The sequence below is a fragment of the Protomyctophum parallelum genome (assembly GCF_964188405.1).
Source record: "Protomyctophum parallelum genome assembly, chromosome: 2".
Classification (NCBI taxonomy): domain Eukaryota; kingdom Metazoa; phylum Chordata; class Actinopteri; order Myctophiformes; family Myctophidae; genus Protomyctophum; species Protomyctophum parallelum.
The window spans coordinates 51,527,201-51,545,349 of record NC_139699.1 but is presented as its reverse complement, the minus strand read 5'-3'; the positions used below and the strand labels follow the sequence as shown (position 1 = coordinate 51,545,349).

At 41.8% G+C, this 18,149-nt stretch overlaps 2 protein-coding genes across 4 annotated transcripts; one reads left to right on the top strand and one right to left on the bottom strand.

The window, feature by feature from the left end:
- Positions 1 to 481: 481 nt before the first annotated feature.
- On the bottom strand, positions 482 to 12,522 carry rhoua (ras homolog family member Ua). Of its 2 annotated transcripts, XR_014568980.1 has the most exons (5): positions 12,011 to 12,522; positions 11,345 to 11,403; positions 8,007 to 8,195; positions 4,075 to 7,178; positions 482 to 3,679 (listed from the first exon to the last, which is right to left on the bottom strand). XR_014568980.1 is itself a non-coding variant. In XM_083760215.1 (4 exons), exons 1-4 carry the CDS (start codon positions 12,285 to 12,287, stop codon positions 6,894 to 6,896), a joined length of 810 nt encoding a protein of 269 aa, XP_083616341.1. In that variant the 5' UTR covers positions 12,288 to 12,522; the 3' UTR covers positions 482 to 6,893. The 2 variants fall into 2 exon arrangements, 1 of the variants encoding a protein (XP_083616341.1); XM_083760215.1 differs by having other exon boundaries at positions 482 to 7,178.
- Positions 12,523 to 13,029: 507 nt separating this feature from the next.
- Positions 13,030 to 18,032, top strand: LOC310854458 (programmed cell death protein 2-like; the record flags this gene model as incomplete). 2 transcript variants are annotated; one of them, XM_083759119.1, is made up of 8 exons in its annotated part: positions 13,030 to 13,455; positions 13,982 to 14,090; positions 15,132 to 15,188; positions 15,700 to 15,888; positions 16,681 to 16,836; positions 17,332 to 17,417; positions 17,588 to 17,701; positions 17,868 to 18,032. In XM_083759119.1, the coding sequence occupies exons 1-8, from the start codon at positions 13,258 to 13,260 to the stop codon at positions 18,030 to 18,032; spliced, it is 1,074 nt and encodes a 357-aa protein (XP_083615245.1). In that variant the 5' UTR covers positions 13,030 to 13,257. The 2 variants fall into 2 exon arrangements, with proteins under 2 accessions (XP_083615245.1, XP_083615244.1); XM_083759118.1 differs by having other exon boundaries at positions 17,317 to 17,417.
- Positions 18,033 to 18,149: the final 117 nt, after the last annotated feature.

The window sequence follows — 18,149 nt, the reverse complement described above, 5'->3', positions numbered from 1 at the left end:
CGCCGTGCGTGTGTGAGGGACAGATTTTCACACCCCTGACTTATCCTTTGCTGCTCCTCTCATGTGTGTCAGCTGAGCACAGCATGGCTGCGGTTTGGTTAGTACAAAGCATGCTGCGCTAATTCTTCACTAAAAAAAACGAAACATGGTTAACCCTTACCATCCTGACAAGCAATGACACGCACACGCACGCGCACACATTAGGAAGTTAGGAGCACAAGCATCTCTGTGTGGCTCAGAATATAACAGTAGAAGCTCTGTGGACGTAATACAGTGTTTCCTGTAGAACGCTTGATCCTAACAATCTCCTGACTCGTTGTCTGAACCCTCTAGCTCACATCTGCGATCCCGTGATAAACTATAATCCATCACTGACAATGAAAAGCAATATAGTTATTATTTAAATGATATAGTATATTTATTTACGATACAATGTAAATGATATAGTATATTATTTATTTACGATACAATGTAAACAAATATTTTGTAACCAAATCCATTTGTCCATAGTGTACAAATGGATACATACACTGGGGATTGAGGATTGTACTGTGTCATTACAGGACTCGAGTAGCTTGGAAGTGCCTTAATTCAAAACCAACAAAACCGATTGTGTTTTTTTTAAATATTTCTTCTTTATTAAAAAAAAATAAAGAAAAGTATAGAATGTCTGTACAAAGTTACAAACATAGTTTATGATTGACAGAACCCTTCATTCAAACAGATACTCGATCATAAAACCAAAGTTCCACCTTTTATGACACGTCTTGCTTAGTGCCAACATGCAGTATAGCATGACTCGACTCTCAGCGGTATGGGCCAATAGCTGGTTCACACATGTCAAACCAAACTATCAAACAAAAAGAAAGAAAATCGCCTTAACAACATTAAAGTTCATTCAAAATCGCCTTAACAACATTAAAGTTCATTCATGAAATTACCAACAAAAGAAAAAACCCATCCAACTCCAACCCTCGTGTATTTTAAATTGAGTGATCACAGATTGCTTCATGTGACATCATCACGCAGCTGATAATGAAATACGGCTTGGAATTCAGTGGCTGGCATTGGAACCAACATGCAGAGAATCCAGTCACATGGTGAATATGTGGCTTTGAAACTGGCCTCTTAGGGTCTGGAGTGTCGCATTTTTCTTCTCCTTTTGATTCACACAGCAATCAATGATAGATGTGAAACTGCAGCAAAGTATGTGAGCTTTGACAGTATTTGAATACAATGACACTGTAAGTAACTTACTGTACACGTGTACCCCCACACTCTGACTGTGGAGTCCTCTGAAGGCCTCTCCATCCTTTAGTCATCCATCATTCCCATCTTTTATGATGAAGACCATACCCAATGCTTGGCCGCCAGAGATTTGACTGGTGAAACATGTACTGCTGTTTAGTCTACTCTCTTCCTTTCGGTCACATCCACCGTTCGACAAACGCTTTGGCATGGGGGGTCAAATCAACATAATATGGAATTAATTCTGTACTGGCCATATATGGAGCGTGTCTTTAGTGTACAGGGTTTGATGAGGATGAGGTCAGATCAACATATGGAATGTCAGAACAGGTCAGCTCCATACATCTAAGGGTGGCAGCGGGGGCAGTGTCTTGAGTGTACAGGGTTTGATGAGGGCCCAGGTGGGGCCGGGCCTTAATTTTCGGGCCTGTTGAGAACTCAGTTTTCGCCGGCTGCATTAATAACTTTGGGGCAGGCCTGTCCAGAGTTTAAATGGACAGGTATCAGTCAAAAGGGAGACATCGAAGAGGAAGGATGGATGGGGAAGGATCAACATATGGAATGTCAGAACAGGTTCTGATATATCCATATATGGAGACCTAAGGGTTTGAGGTCAGATGTAGAGTTGCTGGCCAATATTGATGACATCAGGGATCTCCATATATGGGCTTAATAACTTTGCGACAGCAGGTCACATTTACTATGACATAGTAAATGGGATCTCTAATGTCACGAGACCTGGGGGGCTTTCCCATGTATGGGGATTATGAGTGATACACTGACTGACGGACAAAAATGTATGATTTCATAGCAAATGCGCAATTATCCTGTTTCTAGAGGACCACCATCAACTGCTCTACTTACAGACACAGAATAATTCACTTTCAGAGATCCATCTCGCCCACATAGAGTAGCACGTCCATTCATCGGAAACATGAAACCAACACATGCTGCCATTTGGTCAAGGTCTGAATTCATGCATGCAAACATCTTAGTCTCGCGTTGCTAGACAATCAGACATCCACCTAAAGATACATCCGGTGACATCTGAATTCAATGTAGGCTCAACAGTAGTCAGCGGAGAAAAGGTGCACTATACTCCTTTGAAAAGCAAGCCTACTGTCCCAATATGAAGGGCTGCACTAAAGTCTTTGCAATGTTTGCATCGCAATGCAATTGCATTGCATTGATTCTGCAATAGATGTTTTTCCTCCTAATTGTTTCCACTATATACATACATTATGAATTTAGATGTCATATTATGACATCTAAATTTATTGAATGTAGAGGTCACCAGATGTACAGTACCAGTAGGCAGATATCTCTGATCGTCTGGTAGTAGTAGCAAGTAGCAAATGTCTAAATAAGATTCTTACTTACTTGATTTCTCACAGTTTGAGGTTTATTTTCTTTTTTTTGTGATGTGACCTTAGCCTACTTAAATCCATCACATTCTGCATATACAAGCACATACAAAGACAAGCAGCGTTTTATGCCTACGCTCCAGTAGGAAATGTATTTGCTATCCAACAGCCTCTAATTTGTTTGCAGATGTCACAAATTCAACAGAAAGAAAGAAAAAAAAAAACTTTTACAGCTGGACCTGAATGTCTTATCTCACCGGGTAAGGTCAGTTCAGGTTGCTGAGTTATTTGTTGTTTTTGTAGAGGGGTTAAACAAATTCCAAAACTTAAATTTCAATGAATCGAAACATTTTTAGTTTAGAATTTGGGGATATTTTTTGGCAGATATTTTTTGTCTGGCCCATATTTCCCAGCTTGAGTAGCAGCAGTGGTTTCTAACATATTTGGTGCCATGGTACACTTAAAAGTAAACAAATACAGTCCAAAGCAAACAATTGATCGGTTGTTGAAAATTGGTTGGTTATTGCATAACCCCAAAGATAGCTAGCAAACAGATGTCTGATTTGGTTCAAAGTGAATTAGCTTAGAAGGAAAACCTATTGAACATGGGTTTCAAAAGAGTAAATTGCTCTTAGATTTAGTTTACATTTATTATAATCTAATCTCTTTTTTTTAAACTTGCCTGTATGGAATCAAATTACCTTGAACCATGGTTTTTTCTTAATTACATTCCAGGTTGAAAAGCAGTTCTGGTTGACTTTCTCATTCATGTAATAAACGTCATTCATTGTACAATACATCATGTATATGTGATTATCCATACATACACATATTGTAATATTTATCAATAGCGGTCCTAGGTTATTGGGATGAATGGTAGGCCTACCAAATTCATTAATCATAGTTTTGGATATGCATGACGTTATTTTGCTAATTATTCTTCACTTGGTGAAGATGCTAAAAAATATATATTTGTGTGCACATTTAGGGAAATTTGATTATCAGGAAATGTATATATATCAAGTAACAAGTTCTTTCTGATACTAGATTTTAGAATGTGATTCTTCCTTGATCTTTCGCTATCTCTACTGAGCTAGCTGCCAATAATAGGGAAAACTAATCATTCTACAATATCAGTTAATTGAAGAGTCAATACAAAATGTTTCTTCCACATGATTATTTTGATGGAGAACACATAAGCAGATCATGGAATAAGAATTTCACAAATTATAAACAATATCCAGGCTTTCTATTAAATGGTTCATAACCACGATGGAAGGATTTACAGATCGAATGATAAACATTAGACCAATTCCACAGTCATATTAGCCACCATATAAGTCCAGCTTTTGCTGATCCACCCCTAAAGGAAGTCTTATTTTCTTTTTTTGTTTTGCACTGGTTTAATGACGTTCACAATGACATAAATTGGATGTTAAAGGGATGTTGTTAAGAACAATACTGCTGGTACTGTCAAATGGATGCTGTCACATTCTTGTCTGGATAAGAGCTAATACTGCCAACTATTGTTCAATAACTTTTGCACTATACCGAAAGCCATTCTGTACTGGTGAATCTCAGCCACATGCAGGCTTCCAAATTAATGCAAACTTTTCTAAAGCAGAGAAAGATGCCGAGGCTAAATCCCATCCATCAAAAAATAGGATTAAACCAAAAAGTTGTAGTTGGCCTGGGTTCATTTCGGGCCATGATATAGTAACTCCTTTGCTGCTTGGACAGGTTCTGTTAGAGCTAGGTTTGAGACAGTAAACGTCGTTGCAGACTGGACGCGTTCTTCTGAGAACCGGTGGGAAAAACACTGTTAACTAGGAAAAGTGCCTTTCTGGGCACAGGTCTTCACCAGGAGGATAGGAGTGTGTGTGATGTTTGGCAAAATGTTTAGGAGTAATATAAACATGTTTTTTTGTTTGTTTGTTTGTTGAGGAAATGCAGAGCAAGATCACTCATAGCATCTCTGAGAATAGAATTCCGGATGAGCAGGACATGTGCAGCATTTTGTACAAAACGGGCTAAAACTTTGGAAGGCAATCTTAGCTAATCAGTGTAGAATCTGATAAATCCAACAGGCTCGTCTTGATCACATGACTACAGAGATCATGTGTACCGATTTGCGTGAGATTTGGATGAAATCTGTGCAACTAACATAAACAATGTGTTTTGCAGAAATCGGCCTCATGGTGGCGCTATAACCGGCAGATGTGGAGGGATGCAGGGAAAATGTTTTTCCATGGCCTCTAGGGAGTGCACATACATAAGTGCAGTTATAGGTAAAAACAGGAATTGGCCTGTTATAGCGCCACCGTGAGGCTGATTTGGGGGGGAAATAGTGGCATGTCGTCCTCGGCCTAGTGAAAATGTGCGTGTATAATTTCATGGAAATTGGACACTGTGTTGATTTGTGGCATTTTGTTCGAAACAGACCAATCATGTGAGCTTTGGAAGCCAATCTTAGCCAATCAGGATGGAAGATGGGAAATTGTGCAGATCTGTGTTGATCACATGACTATGGAGATAGTGTATACCGAATTGTGTGATGTATGGATACAATGTGTACGAGTTATCTACAGAAATGTGTTTTGCCTAAATCGGCCTCATGGTGGCGCTATAACAGGCTGTTGAGGAATATTTGGGGCAGAGGTTCGTCGTTGGCATCCAGGGAGTGTGTGTGCAAAGTTTGGCATGGATCGGGCCAACGGTGCCGGAGATTAGGACGGACGGAAGGACACACACACACACACACACACACACACACACACACACACACACACACACACACGGACAGAGTGCAAAACATACTCTCTCCCCATGCTTTCGGCCTGGTGGAAACAAAAAACATACTCTCTCCCCATGCCTTCGGCCTGGTGGAAAATGCAGCAGTGTGCAGGGACCTGTGCAGGGACCTTTACAGCCATGAACCATGAAAAGCCAAGAACATCGGAGTGAGCGGGCAGGAAGCAAAAGCCCAGGCCCAGAAGAAAGTGAGATCGAGAGCTCTGGTGAACGCCCTATGCCCCTCAACGGGGTAAAGAGTAACAGCCAAGGTATTTATTTGCTGACTGTCTCAGATATGACAAAGAAATAGGTTTTCATATTTTTAGCTATGAAATCTGATTTGGAGAATTAAAAAATCAGTGTTATAATGTACACATATTACAGTACATGCATACCAGACTTGGTCTGAAGTACTACTCTAGTTCTGTCAGCAGTACAGTACATCCTACAGTATATGTAAATCACCATTTGGTACCAGGCTAAAATTCCAAGATAATTCTCTGGATACAACAGTCCAGAGATTTATTTAGACCACGGCAGCAGTTTAGATCCCACACTTATCAGCAGTAGGTTACTCCACCCCACACGCCTACCAGGAAAACAGTCTAAACACATAGTTTAAGGCACAACATGTCTGGGCCAGGTCATTCCAGAGTCCCAAAGACTTTTGTGCAGATCCAATACCAGAACCACCATACATTGCATGTATTGCACACACACAGCCATAGAATGAACACATGCATTTTCATAGAGGTTCCAGCTCAGCTGCGTTCTAATTTGTAGCGCATCGTATGTACTCACCCAATAATTAATCTCTGCGACTTGGAGTCAGCTCTGGTCATCTGGTATCACATTAATTTGAAACTTCTGGCAGAAAACATGTATTCATAAAAACATCTCCATGTTTCCACAAGATTCACATGGACAACATTCATGTGATTATTGTGTAATTACTGGGTGAGTAGAGTACACAGGGAGTGCTACAAATTAGAATGTGGCCAATATTAATCCCTCTAGAGTCTATGTGTTCTATGGCTGTGTGTATGGAATACATTCCATGTACAGAATAGCATACCACCCACTCTAGGGCTACTATTCCCACCATGCATTTAACGCAGGTTCTGCAAGAACCAGGCTATACCTACACCGCAGTACTTCTGCCAGTAGTGGACTTATTTTAAAAAGACATGTTTTGTTTGTAGCCATAAAAATCACACATCCATTCTATGCCATATGGCGTAAAGGAGGTAAAGTTCAGTATCATGAGTCTACAACACTGAAGCAGACTATGCTCAGTAGCTGATCATATCCAGGGAGATGAAAATTCAGAAACAGGAACAAATCTCAGCTCAGATCCAGGACCGTCCCGGTGTCTGAGATTCTAGATAGAGCAGTAGTTGAATTACTTCCCCACAACAGCTTCTGCTGGCAACAAGACTTAATCCCAAGTATACCAACAAAGTGCCAAAACCTATTCACAGGTCCATTCTAGGCCACACAGCAATACCTCTTCCACCATGACTTGGAAAGATTCTTCATCTTATCAGGTGTCTTCCTCTGCTGTCTCTGTTGTTTCCGTTTCCCACCTGAGGCCTTGTGTGAGGTGTAGCTCTGTAGGCTCGCCAATATGGCAGCGTCAAATACTTCTTTCAGGTTCTTCTGGGTCAGAGAGGAGCATTCCATGTAAGCCACTGCTCCGATCTCCAACGCACAGTCCTTGGCATCCCCCGGGTCCACAGGCTGTTCTCGGTACTTAGCCAGCTCAATAAGAACCTAAACAGAGATAATAACACCAAAGATCATTTCAGATAAGATGGCATTGTGCTTTACTGGTAGCAGTAACATGAAAGGCAGAGAAGATTCTTCTATTTTAGTTGATACTATTATGGTTGTTACAGGTGTCAAAAAAGCCTTGCTTGACCAATTTTGTCTTTTTGTTCAGAACAATCAAAGAACATTGACCCCAAGTCTAAATAAATAATGTTTTGATACAGATGCCAGGCTATGTCAATAAAAGGTAATTCTAAAGTCTCTGGATATGTGATATGTGTGATAGATCAATAGATGCAGTACAACAACATTGTAGGCATAATGCACTAGTGCACCTTGATGTCCTCTGATATTGTTGCACTGTTTCTGTTGTTAAAGATATTTTGGTGGTATTGTTCTGCCTTTATTGATAGATTTACAGTAGACTGACTGATTGGGGCTGACACACCACAAAGCTAGGTCGTCGGGATTGGGAGCCACATCCACGACACATAGTCATTCAGGCTGGATTACCAGCCTAGTTGCCCAGATGCCAGAGCATCACTGCTTCTGTTGATAACTATTTAGTTTTCCACACGATTTAATAAAAAAATAAGACAATTGCCTATGAAGCTTAACATGTCACGCACAGGGCTTAAAGCCAAAAACAATCCCAAGACTGAAAATGTGTTTTTGCAAATCTGCACTGAGCTCATTAAATGACCCCTATGAGATCCTCAGGACTGAAATCAGTCCCCAGGACTGATAACTTTAAGCCCTGCACGCACATTACTTAAAATCTAACATGATCATGGTCCTCAACAATTCTCAGGAGTAGAAAAAACAAAACACCTTAACATCTTCTCTGAGGTCACACTGAGTCCCCACCAGGACCAATGGGGTGAGGGGGGCATGTCTGCGGATCTCTGGAACCCACTTTTCAGGAACATTCTGGAAGGAAGCAGGGCTAACCACGCTGAAGCACAGCAGGAAGACATCAGTGTTGGTGTAGCAAAGAGGCCGCAGCTTATCAAACTCATCCTGTTGATGGGTGGGAGAGAGAGAGGGCATGTGTGAGAGGGTTGAATGCAAGGAACTTGTATAAGACCAATAGCACAATATTTGACGCCTGTGAATGTGGATTGGAGAAGCACAGTAGGAACAAGCAATCTTAAAGGGACACTTCACCCTTTTTGCAAAAACATAATATGTTAATGACGTTTAGAAGACTTTCCTGGGGGTCTTTATGTGTGTAATATGTGGTTTAGGATATTTTAGATTTTAGCAGTGCCCAGTGTCTCTGATGGCATCGACACTGGGCTCACTTACTTCCTGGTCTACATGTCCTCCTATCCACAAGGAGGAGCAGTGCACCAAAGCATTATGGGAATTGTAGTCCAGGAAGTAAGTGAGCCCAGTGTCCATGACATCAGAGAAACTGGGCTCACTGCTAAAATCTAAAATATCTAAAACCACATATTACACACATAAAGACCCCCAGGAAAGTGTTCTACATCTTTTAAACGTCATTAACACGTATCTTTTGCAAAAAGAGTGAAGGGACCTTTAATAGCTAGAGGCAGATAGGGTTAAAATAACATTTAGGGCGCGTTCGGAAATACAGCACCGGAGCACACTTGCCTATTAGTTTGCATTGCACAGTGTGCTCAGTGCTCTATTTCCGAACGCGCCCTTAATGTGTGAAGAAGATAGCAGAAAAAGAAAGTGAGGTAGAGAATAGCTAAAGTGAGGGAGAGCTACCAACGTGATGTGTTCTGTTTGAAAATCAGTTAATTTCAGGGAGAGACATTTGTTCAAAGAAGTATAAATTAAGATAAGATCATTAGACATGTGTTGATCCCAGAGGGAAGCAACCTAAGTAACCTAAGTATAATTTTTGGAATGTTCTCTTTTGTGTACAGTTAGTAGTACATCTATCGGCCTTAAAAAAGGCGTTCCGTTATGTGTTCTTCAGCTTCCCTCACTCACCCTTCCTCTGTCACATATTTTTTTCCACGCTTTCTCTCTCATTTAATCTCTTTGCACATTTCCTCTCACTGGCGTCAGCCCATCTTTTCCATCAGTCAGCATGTGCATGCCTGGCACTTCCTGAGGAGACCATGGTCATGACAAGCTTCAGTTCAGTTCAGTTCATATAGTTCATTCAGAACTATAAAGAGCCTGATTTATAGTTACACGACGGTGTTGTACACTAACAATAGCTGATTTACAAACACGCTCACACGCATGTTGTGAACTTGTAGATTTGGGTGTGAGTGTGAGACAACAGTGCACAAGTATAATGTTGCATTCACATGGAATCCACACTCGGCAAGACCTACGCTGTAGAGGCTATCGTTTTTTGGGGGCGGAAGTTGCGGGATTTTGGCAGAAGTACCACTCATGGAAATGGCGTTAATGCTTTACAAATTAGTTTACATTCTCTGTGAATGAAACAAGTGTTGTGATTGGTCGGGAAAATATTGTATCCGGGGGAAATGAATCTGACGGATGTTCTAGACACTTCCACCGGCGCCGATAGTGTTTCTGCCTTAGGTTGTGATTAGGGATGCACCGAAAGTGAAATTCTTGGCCGAAAACCGAATACCGAATATCCGAATATGATGCTGTCATGGCCATACCAATTAGCTACCTGATTTATGGCAAAATAAATGGTTATGGCAAAACCTAACTTAAAAAATAAATCACTATTATAGGTCCATAAAACATTTATTCAGCTCTTTTGAATGCATTAATTGCATACACTATTCAGTGATATATTTTCTGCCCATTTGGGCCAAAACCGAAATGGCCGAAAATGCATTTTTAGCCATTTTCTGCCGAATATTTTCTGTGGCCGAACATTCGGTGCATCACTAGTTGTGACCAGGCTTTTCTCTTCGCAGAACCGAGGCTACATGGAATCAGGCAAGCAGTAGATGGCAAACGGCAAAAACTGCTGGGCGGCACGGAACGTTAAAAAGATGAAATATTTTTCATTGATGCCGTCTGCCATTACCGTCGCCGGTTCTGGCTGCCGGGCTGCCGTGACGTCCTGTTCCGTTTACCGTCCTGCTCCCCTCCACTAAAATGAAGTCCGGTTTGCCGTCTACCGCTTGCCTGATTCCATATGAATGCAGCATAAGGCTTCAGACTTCTCAAAACAAACTGGTCGGGCTACTACTTGGCCTTACTCCCAGAACCCACCTCACCCCTGCCCATTTTGATAGGCTGGAATCAAAGAGCACTTGCAGACGGCTGCGAATTGAAACTGGCCCTGTTAAAAGTCCCCCCCGTTTTTTCCCTCATAATGTACATGTTTTTACCTTTTTTACTTTCTTTAACTGTATATATGATAATTAACTTTTTTCATAGAAGTGTATATTTGTATTTAAATGTTCTGATGAATTGAAAATGGAGGACCCAGATGTAAATAAGTCTTATTGCTTTTTCTGGTTTAATCCTCGTAGCAGTTTTTGTTTTGACCTGTACCTTCATTTGAACTGTACCCATTCTAATAACTGTGAATGCAAATTTCAATCAATCAAATAATAAGTTAACTTGGGCAGAGGCTGTGTGTATGGGGTATCTCTGGCATCAAATGGATCAGACACGGTGCCAGGCTCCCTCTGGCAACCTCAGCTGCAAAGTCTGCCCCCTTAGTTCAAGTTTTATGTACATATTGTTTTATTATAAAAATGATGTGTGCTGTGCCCCCTCGCCATTTTCAACTGGCCCCCTCGGTCATTTCATCCTAGAGCCGAGCCTGAAATGGATGATTTATTTTCACAAGCTAGACACTATTATTTCACAAAATCTTTGAAATAGCTCTGAATACAAGGGTGGAGTAACAAGGTTTTACTTCCATTTGGTAGATACACAATTACACATGCATGTACATTTCTCTTTCTAACAATCTTTGGCTTTGCAGATAGATAGTTATGATTTTATGAATGACTATTTATACCCTTGTTGCTGCTATCTCTGTTTCAAGCACTATGTTGTCACAGTGACAGCAACAACCTCTCATTTTCAATTTCCTGAATTGAAATGTAATACCTTTTTATATATGACTCTATTACGACACACTCTGCCAAAATGTGTGTGTGTGTGTGTGTGTGTGTGTGTGTGTGTGTGTGTGTGCGTGCGTGCGTGCACGTGTGTGTGTGTGTGTGTTTGAAGTTACTGACCTGTCCAGCGGTGTCACAAAGCTGAAGTTTGACTGGTTGTCCGTCTACTGACACCACCGCTGGAGGCAGGAGGGGGGAGAGGGGGGTCAATAACAAGTTCTGAAACAATAATTAATTTAGCGCATCCACCTGACCTGCGCTCTCTAATTATGGACATAAACTACATTAATACATACATTTTCGAAGGTATACATTTTCTTTTAAACGTTATAAGAAACTGTCATCATCATGACGTCAGAAGAATCGATAAATATACGTCTACGAGAGTCTACTACTATGCACTTAGTGTTGACTAGATCGGTGGTTCTCAAAGTGTGGTCCGTGGACTCCTAGCTCTGATCCATTCCATACATAGCTCTAATGCGAGCCGTCGCATTAGAGCTATGGAGCAGAGCTAGGGGACCCCCAGGGGTCCTTGGGTTCCAGCCATGGTGTCTCCCTTGGCCTAGATGAATTAATGATTAGGAAGAATCAAATGGACACTGATGTAAGATGTTACTGTAATAATGTATAATCATGGGGTCCCAAATGGCACAACTTCTTTTCAGATGTAGGTCCGCGGCCAAATACACATTCATTTAGGGGTCCTTGACATGAAAAAGTTTGAGAACTTGTAGCCTACTCCATTAGATATAGGCGCTACTGTTTGTTTTATTATTTTTTTACCTGAGAAGTTGTCAAAGGCTGTGGGGACATATTCCGTGGGATAACCGTTGGTGGTGTAGCTGACAACCAGGCTGGTTTTCCCCACAGCTCCGTCCCCGACCAGCACACACTTCACCCGCCTCTCCCCTCCACCACCAGCTCCCCCAGACCGCCGCCGGAGTCTGCCGGAACACTTATCCCGACTTCGGAGCCTCCTCGGCGGCACAGGGGGCTGCGGGGACGCGGTCACGGCGGGTGCTTTGTATTCTTCTCCGCCGCCCCGCGGAGGCATTGGCATGGGAGCAGGTTGGGTTGGAGGTCCGACCGACAGACAGGCGATTTAAGTTTGTTCAACTCCCATTCTCCGATTATATCAATGGGGATACTAATCGCCTTCTTCTAAATCTGACGTCAAAGTGATATTATCCATCCGTACTTTTCCCGTTTTTTTCAAATTCCAACCCAAACCCATAACAAAGTTTGATCCACCACTGTGTAGTACAGCGAAAAACCGAGGCGACGAACAATTTTTGTCCCGACGTCCAGATACATGAAAGTGTATCCAGTATCCTGCACTGTGTGTGTGTGTGTGTGTGTGTGTGTGTGTGTCTGAAAGTTTCTTTTCATAGTGCCCCCCCCCCCCACACACACACACACACACATACATACATACACACACACACACACACACACACACACACACACACACACACACACACACACACACACACACACACACACACACACACACACACACTACGGCTTCAGCCAATAGGAGTGAACGTTACAATATGATACCGTGACATCATGATGAAACAGTTGACCCGACCCCTAACCGGTTTATGACAGATGTTTAATAGTAAATTTAACAGTTGGGGGTCGGAAGGGCATTTCAGAATCAATCAATATCAAGTTAGAAATTAGTTCAATATTCAATATAATTTATTGGCTGGGACTGGGAGTAATGATTACTACAAAATGCGTAATCAGGACAGAAGTGTACTGCAATGTCTCCATCTAGTGGACTAAATAGGGAATAGGCCAACTACCACCACACACGAACTGTGTGCGGAATGGGAACGATACACAAACCGGCTCGACATCCCCCCGGACGGATTTCTGAACAGCACCGCCAACGACACATGCATGTTGATGTGTTTACCTCAAAACCTCCTCCACAACACACGTTAAGTTTGTTTTTGGCCGCGACCTCTTCGTGACAGCTGAGCTGATCGTTCAGCGTTCACGTTTCTTTACAAAACGTCAACATGGCAGCAACAACAACAACAGAAGCCAAAGAAGTTGTCCTGGGTTTTTTGGAAGACGCAGAGCCGTGGCAGCTTCGCAGCCCGCAGTTCCCCAGTAAGGTAGGAGGTAAACCGGCGTGGCTCAGCCTGAGGGACCTGCCATCTCCATCCTGTCTGGAGTGTGACAAATGCCACCTGCCACTGGCTTTCCTCCTGCAGGTAAGTGCCCTGGCCTAGTCTCGGTACATAGGGTTTTATTTTCGTTAAGAATGGCCTAGAACTAGAAGCCTACATGTGTCTGTGGTATTGCATACGTACATTCGTGGTATTACACAATACACACATGTGTGATTCAGACCTGTCCCCTGGGGTAGTCCCTTTCGGAACCTTATATTCAATGTATTGTATACCTTTTTTGTATTTGGGGTCCCAGATACAGAAGGGTCCAGGCCGGGGCTAAACTGGGGGTGAATAGTTTACAATGTAGCTCTGGTCCATGGCTCTAATGCGAAACGCATTAGAGCTATGGACCAGAGCTATTTGCAATGTATGTAGGCTAATTAATATATCACAAATGATTTTTCTTTTGCATATTTCAATCTGAACAAATCAACTAATTAATCCAGACCTTAAGACCTTGAGAAGACTTTGGGTACTTGGAAAAGCACTGTATAAAGTATTATTATTGTTATTATTATTATAAAATGTTCTGTCACTTATCAGTTTATTCTGTCCTCTGCTTCAGGTGTATGCGCCGATCGCCAATCAGGACAAAAGTTTCCACAGAACACTTTTCCTGTTCTGCTGCAAAAGCCCTGAATGCTATGCACACAATGACAGCAGCTGTATGAAAGGTATTAGATAAGGTACACTACTAATGGCATATCTGAGGCATTCTCTCAACTCAAAGGTCCCTCTCCAGCATTCGCCCCTTTCAATTTTACCATCTGCTATATATCCTCACTACTCTTCTCTGCTCCCCTATTCTTTAATGTAGCGGTTCTCAAAAACTGTGTATGGATATAGCAGCCCAGCACCACACCGCACCTTATGGCCATGCACAGCCCAGCACCCAAAATACCGTTATCTAACATTTCCATAGCACAATGGTACCTTCTCTAATCCACAGCTTTTGCAAGTACATAGGTGGAGATCGTTGCTTCTTGCCTAACAATGTAATACAAACAAGTGGCCAATAGTCCTGCACACCAATGCAAATCACCTGTGCGAACCAAATGGATCAGATTCCTTACATTTCTGTAAACCCAGTAATCTCGCCTCACCAAGATTTCCTCCTCAGAGGACAGCCTGGTGTTTCTAAATTTCTGTGTGATATGGTCTAGACCGGATGCAAGATCAAATAGTCCTCACTCACTTTAGTCTACTGAAACATCATGACCACAGGTATTTGGGCAATCAGTACCGATTTGGCCCTGTTTGGCCTGCCTCAGTCAGACCACCCAGGGAGTGGGGCAAACATGTGTGCCCTCTTCGGCCACACTGAGCCCACTTTGGACCGGTCGCAGCAGGCAGTGCGAGGACTAGTATGTGGAAACGCAGCAAAAGTGGGGTCCGGGGACCACCAGGGGTTCCAGTGGGGGACCCTAGCTAAATTGTTGATAGTTATCTGGAGATCTGCAACCTGGATAGTGTACAAATGGAACCAGATAGATTCATAAGTGTCAGTTTGTTCCATTTGCACACTGAGTTATGAGGGTCTGTTGCCTAAGCCTAATGCTCTCCTAAATACATCACCTCTTCCTATCTTTTATTTTGGCCCCTCTTTGATCCCCACAGTATCCTGACCTCTCCATGCCTCCCTCGTCTTTTGATTACACTTGCACATCTTATTCTACACATGTTGATCAAGTCATTTGTTTGTTCTAACATATCAGTGTTTAGGAGCCAGCTACACAGGAGGAATGAATTCTACCCCTACGAACCCCCACCAGGTCTGTAGATTTATATGACTGACCATAATAATCATCATTATTATTACTGATTTACAATTAATTAATGTAAAATAAATGTAATTGGAACTCAGAGGAGCACTGTTTGCAATTAAAAGCATTCCAATAAAGCATTCCAGGTACATAGAAACTGTAAATGAAAAATACATAAATGAAAACCACTTGATAATTGGTTTAATTGGTTTCATATCATATCATGGGATTATTTTTATTACCTTAGTGACATGGGTGACAATCCAGGATATATTTTAATGAATAAAACAAGATGATTAATAATAATACCAGTCTGTTTCGTTATAAATTATACCTATCAGTGGTTGAGTAATTTCGACATCTTCATTGTAATTGAGACATTGTACGTCTAAATGGAGATGACAGAGATACAGCTTACAGGTTGTAGCTTTCACAATCACAACATGCATTTGGCCCTATGGTCAAAATATCCTGTAGAGACACCTTTTGAATTAAATAAATAAGTGTGTGTTTGTACCAGAGGATGAGACGGAGACACCCAGTGATCCTGACCCCAGTGTGCTGCCTGTCTCTGGGCTGAAGTTGTGTTGGGTGTGTGGTTGTCCTGGGAGCAAAGCATGCTCTCGCTGTCACACCGTCACCTACTGTAGCAAGCACCACCAGACCCTGCACTGGAAACACACACACAAGAAGGAATGCTGCAACCAAGGTTTGGATGGTTTCCATTGTGTGTGTGTTTGTGTGTAGGGTTGTCACGATCATGACATTTTATTTGACCATTCATTGTCATTCAAATGATTAATGATTTAATTGTGTTTTTGGCATTGGAACATCTGAAACATTTTCAGTTCAGAGATTAAAATAGGGTGCATTTTGCATTCCAAAACAACGTCGGCACTACGGTACTACTGTACTGTTTTTTATTCTAGTTTATTTTGCTAGCTTTAGTTATAATAATAATTTCTTCTGTTTTCTACATGAATATTGCCACATTATAAGCATATAAAATGAAATGGGAGTTAAAGGTATATTCAGTGATTTCACTTAATTCAAATATCACTTATTTTTTTGTTTTGTTGTGATAATCCTCCCTACTATAGAGTGTGCTGGCCATATAAGGAGTTCCTCCCTGTCCCCAGTTAACCCCTGGGGGTCAAAAAACCTTAGGTTTCGTTTTTGACTCTCTATCCTGATTGGACGAAAGGCTGGGTCCCACAGCCAAAAACGAAACCTAAGGTTTTTTGAGTGAAATCACTGAATATACCTTTAAATGCTGCAATTTGTAAAAAGAGGCTATATTTAATCATCTTCAAACTGGCAGATAGCAGATAAACAATACGTCACGATGGGACGCGTTGTGTATCTGCTATTTGTATGTGTTGTAGATCTGCTATTTTCACTACCCTTTGAAAACGTAAAAAGAAACACTTTGTGACGATTACGAACCCTGTGACGACTCGTCTTTCTGTTGTACTTCTTGTCCCTCTATGTAACTATGTAGGGGCTCTCAGCATCACAGCCACTTTGTTCCTCTTCCCTGAGTCTGAACTGGACACTGAGCCAGAGAAAGAGGAGTCAGACACCCAGGATCGGGACGAGACGAAGGATGAAAGAGAGGAGAGCATACAGAGTGCGGATTGTCCTTCCTTAGCTGATGGTAAGCTGCCGCCTCTCCAGCTCGGCTATCCTACTGTTCTCTATTCATTTCCAACATTAACATGATAAACTATGGTAGAATAGCTCAGAGATTAGATAGTACACTACTGCACTTGCAAGTTGCACCACATGCTCTTTCAGCGACCAATTTGAACAAAAATAATAAATTAATAATAGCACAGGTCCTGACCCTACCCCCTGCTATTTTCACCGTTTTTGCATTACAACATTGTGCGGTGAAATATAAAAATAACGCTTAAGTGGTTAAGCGGTTCATTATACAAGTATTTAAAACATTTTGCGTCACGTTTATTTGATCAATCTAAAAAAGTAATCAATAGAGAATAGAATAATCAGTATGAAAATAATCAATAGTTGCAGCCTTATTGCTTCATCAGTTGATCGTTTCAAACGTTTCACACCATGAAACGCAATAGCGCAACAGTGATTATGTGCCATTTTCTTTGTTTCTCACTTGCAGCCCTTGCAGAGGCAGACCTGGAAGAGATGGCCACCCATGAGACAGAAGATAACAAAATGGTCCAGAGGTTTAAAAAGAGGATCGCTTCAGAACCACATCAAGTAAGAAGTCTATTGCTAATACATACAAGACACAAAAGTACAAGTTAGGCTTCAGAGCTGTATATATACTAGCAAGGAAGTGTAGAAAAACAAAACTAAGATGGGTGGGGAACAATCCACTCACATATTGTATGATTATCTGTCTAACAGTGTTGTTATTTTTAAATAAGGTGCTGCGTTACAGCCGAGGGGGATCTCCTCTGTGGATCTCCTCCCAGCACATCCCCGCCCATCAGGATATCCCACCATGCACCTGTGGTGCCAAGAGAAACTTTGAGTTCCAGGTAACTGCATTGTTCTTCCTCACCTCTGTAGTTTGACTGGTGTGGTGTTATGTTGTGACATCAAGTGTGTTCAGTTACCCAACGTTGTGTTGGACTCATTACTTGTCTGTTTGCACATCTCCAGGTAAGCACTAGTTGTTAAACAGTCCTGTGTTTTCCTCTCCAGGTGATGCCCCAGTTGTTAAACAGTCTCTCTGTAGACTCCACAGGGGCCAGTATTGATTGGGGGATGCTGGCTGTCTACACATGCTCTGTTAGCTGTAGTAATGACAACCATTACTGCCCAGAGTTCATTTGGAAGCAGGACTTCAGCTCAGAGCAACACGTATAAACAAGCCTGTGTACCGACTGTCCAAGTGCCATTTTCATCAGACCCACCATTGTTTAAATAAACTCAACTGTTCATCAGCCTTTTTGTCTGAAGACAAATTATTTTTTTTACCAAATG

Excerpts from the sequence above, each read along its gene's own strand:
- rhoua (XM_083760215.1), bottom strand. The coding sequence starts at position 12,287 with ATGCCAATGCCTCCGCGGGGCGGCGGAGAAGAATACAAAGCACCCGCC. Across the intron at positions 11,404-12,010 it reads AGCCTTTGACAACTTCTCAG|CGGTGGTGTCAGTAGACGGA; the intron begins GTAAAAAAATAA and ends TCCTGCCTCCAG. Across the intron at positions 7,179-8,006 it reads ACCTCAGAGAAGATGTTAAG|GTTCTTATTGAGCTGGCTAA; the intron begins GTGTTTTGTTTT and ends ATCTCTGTTTAG.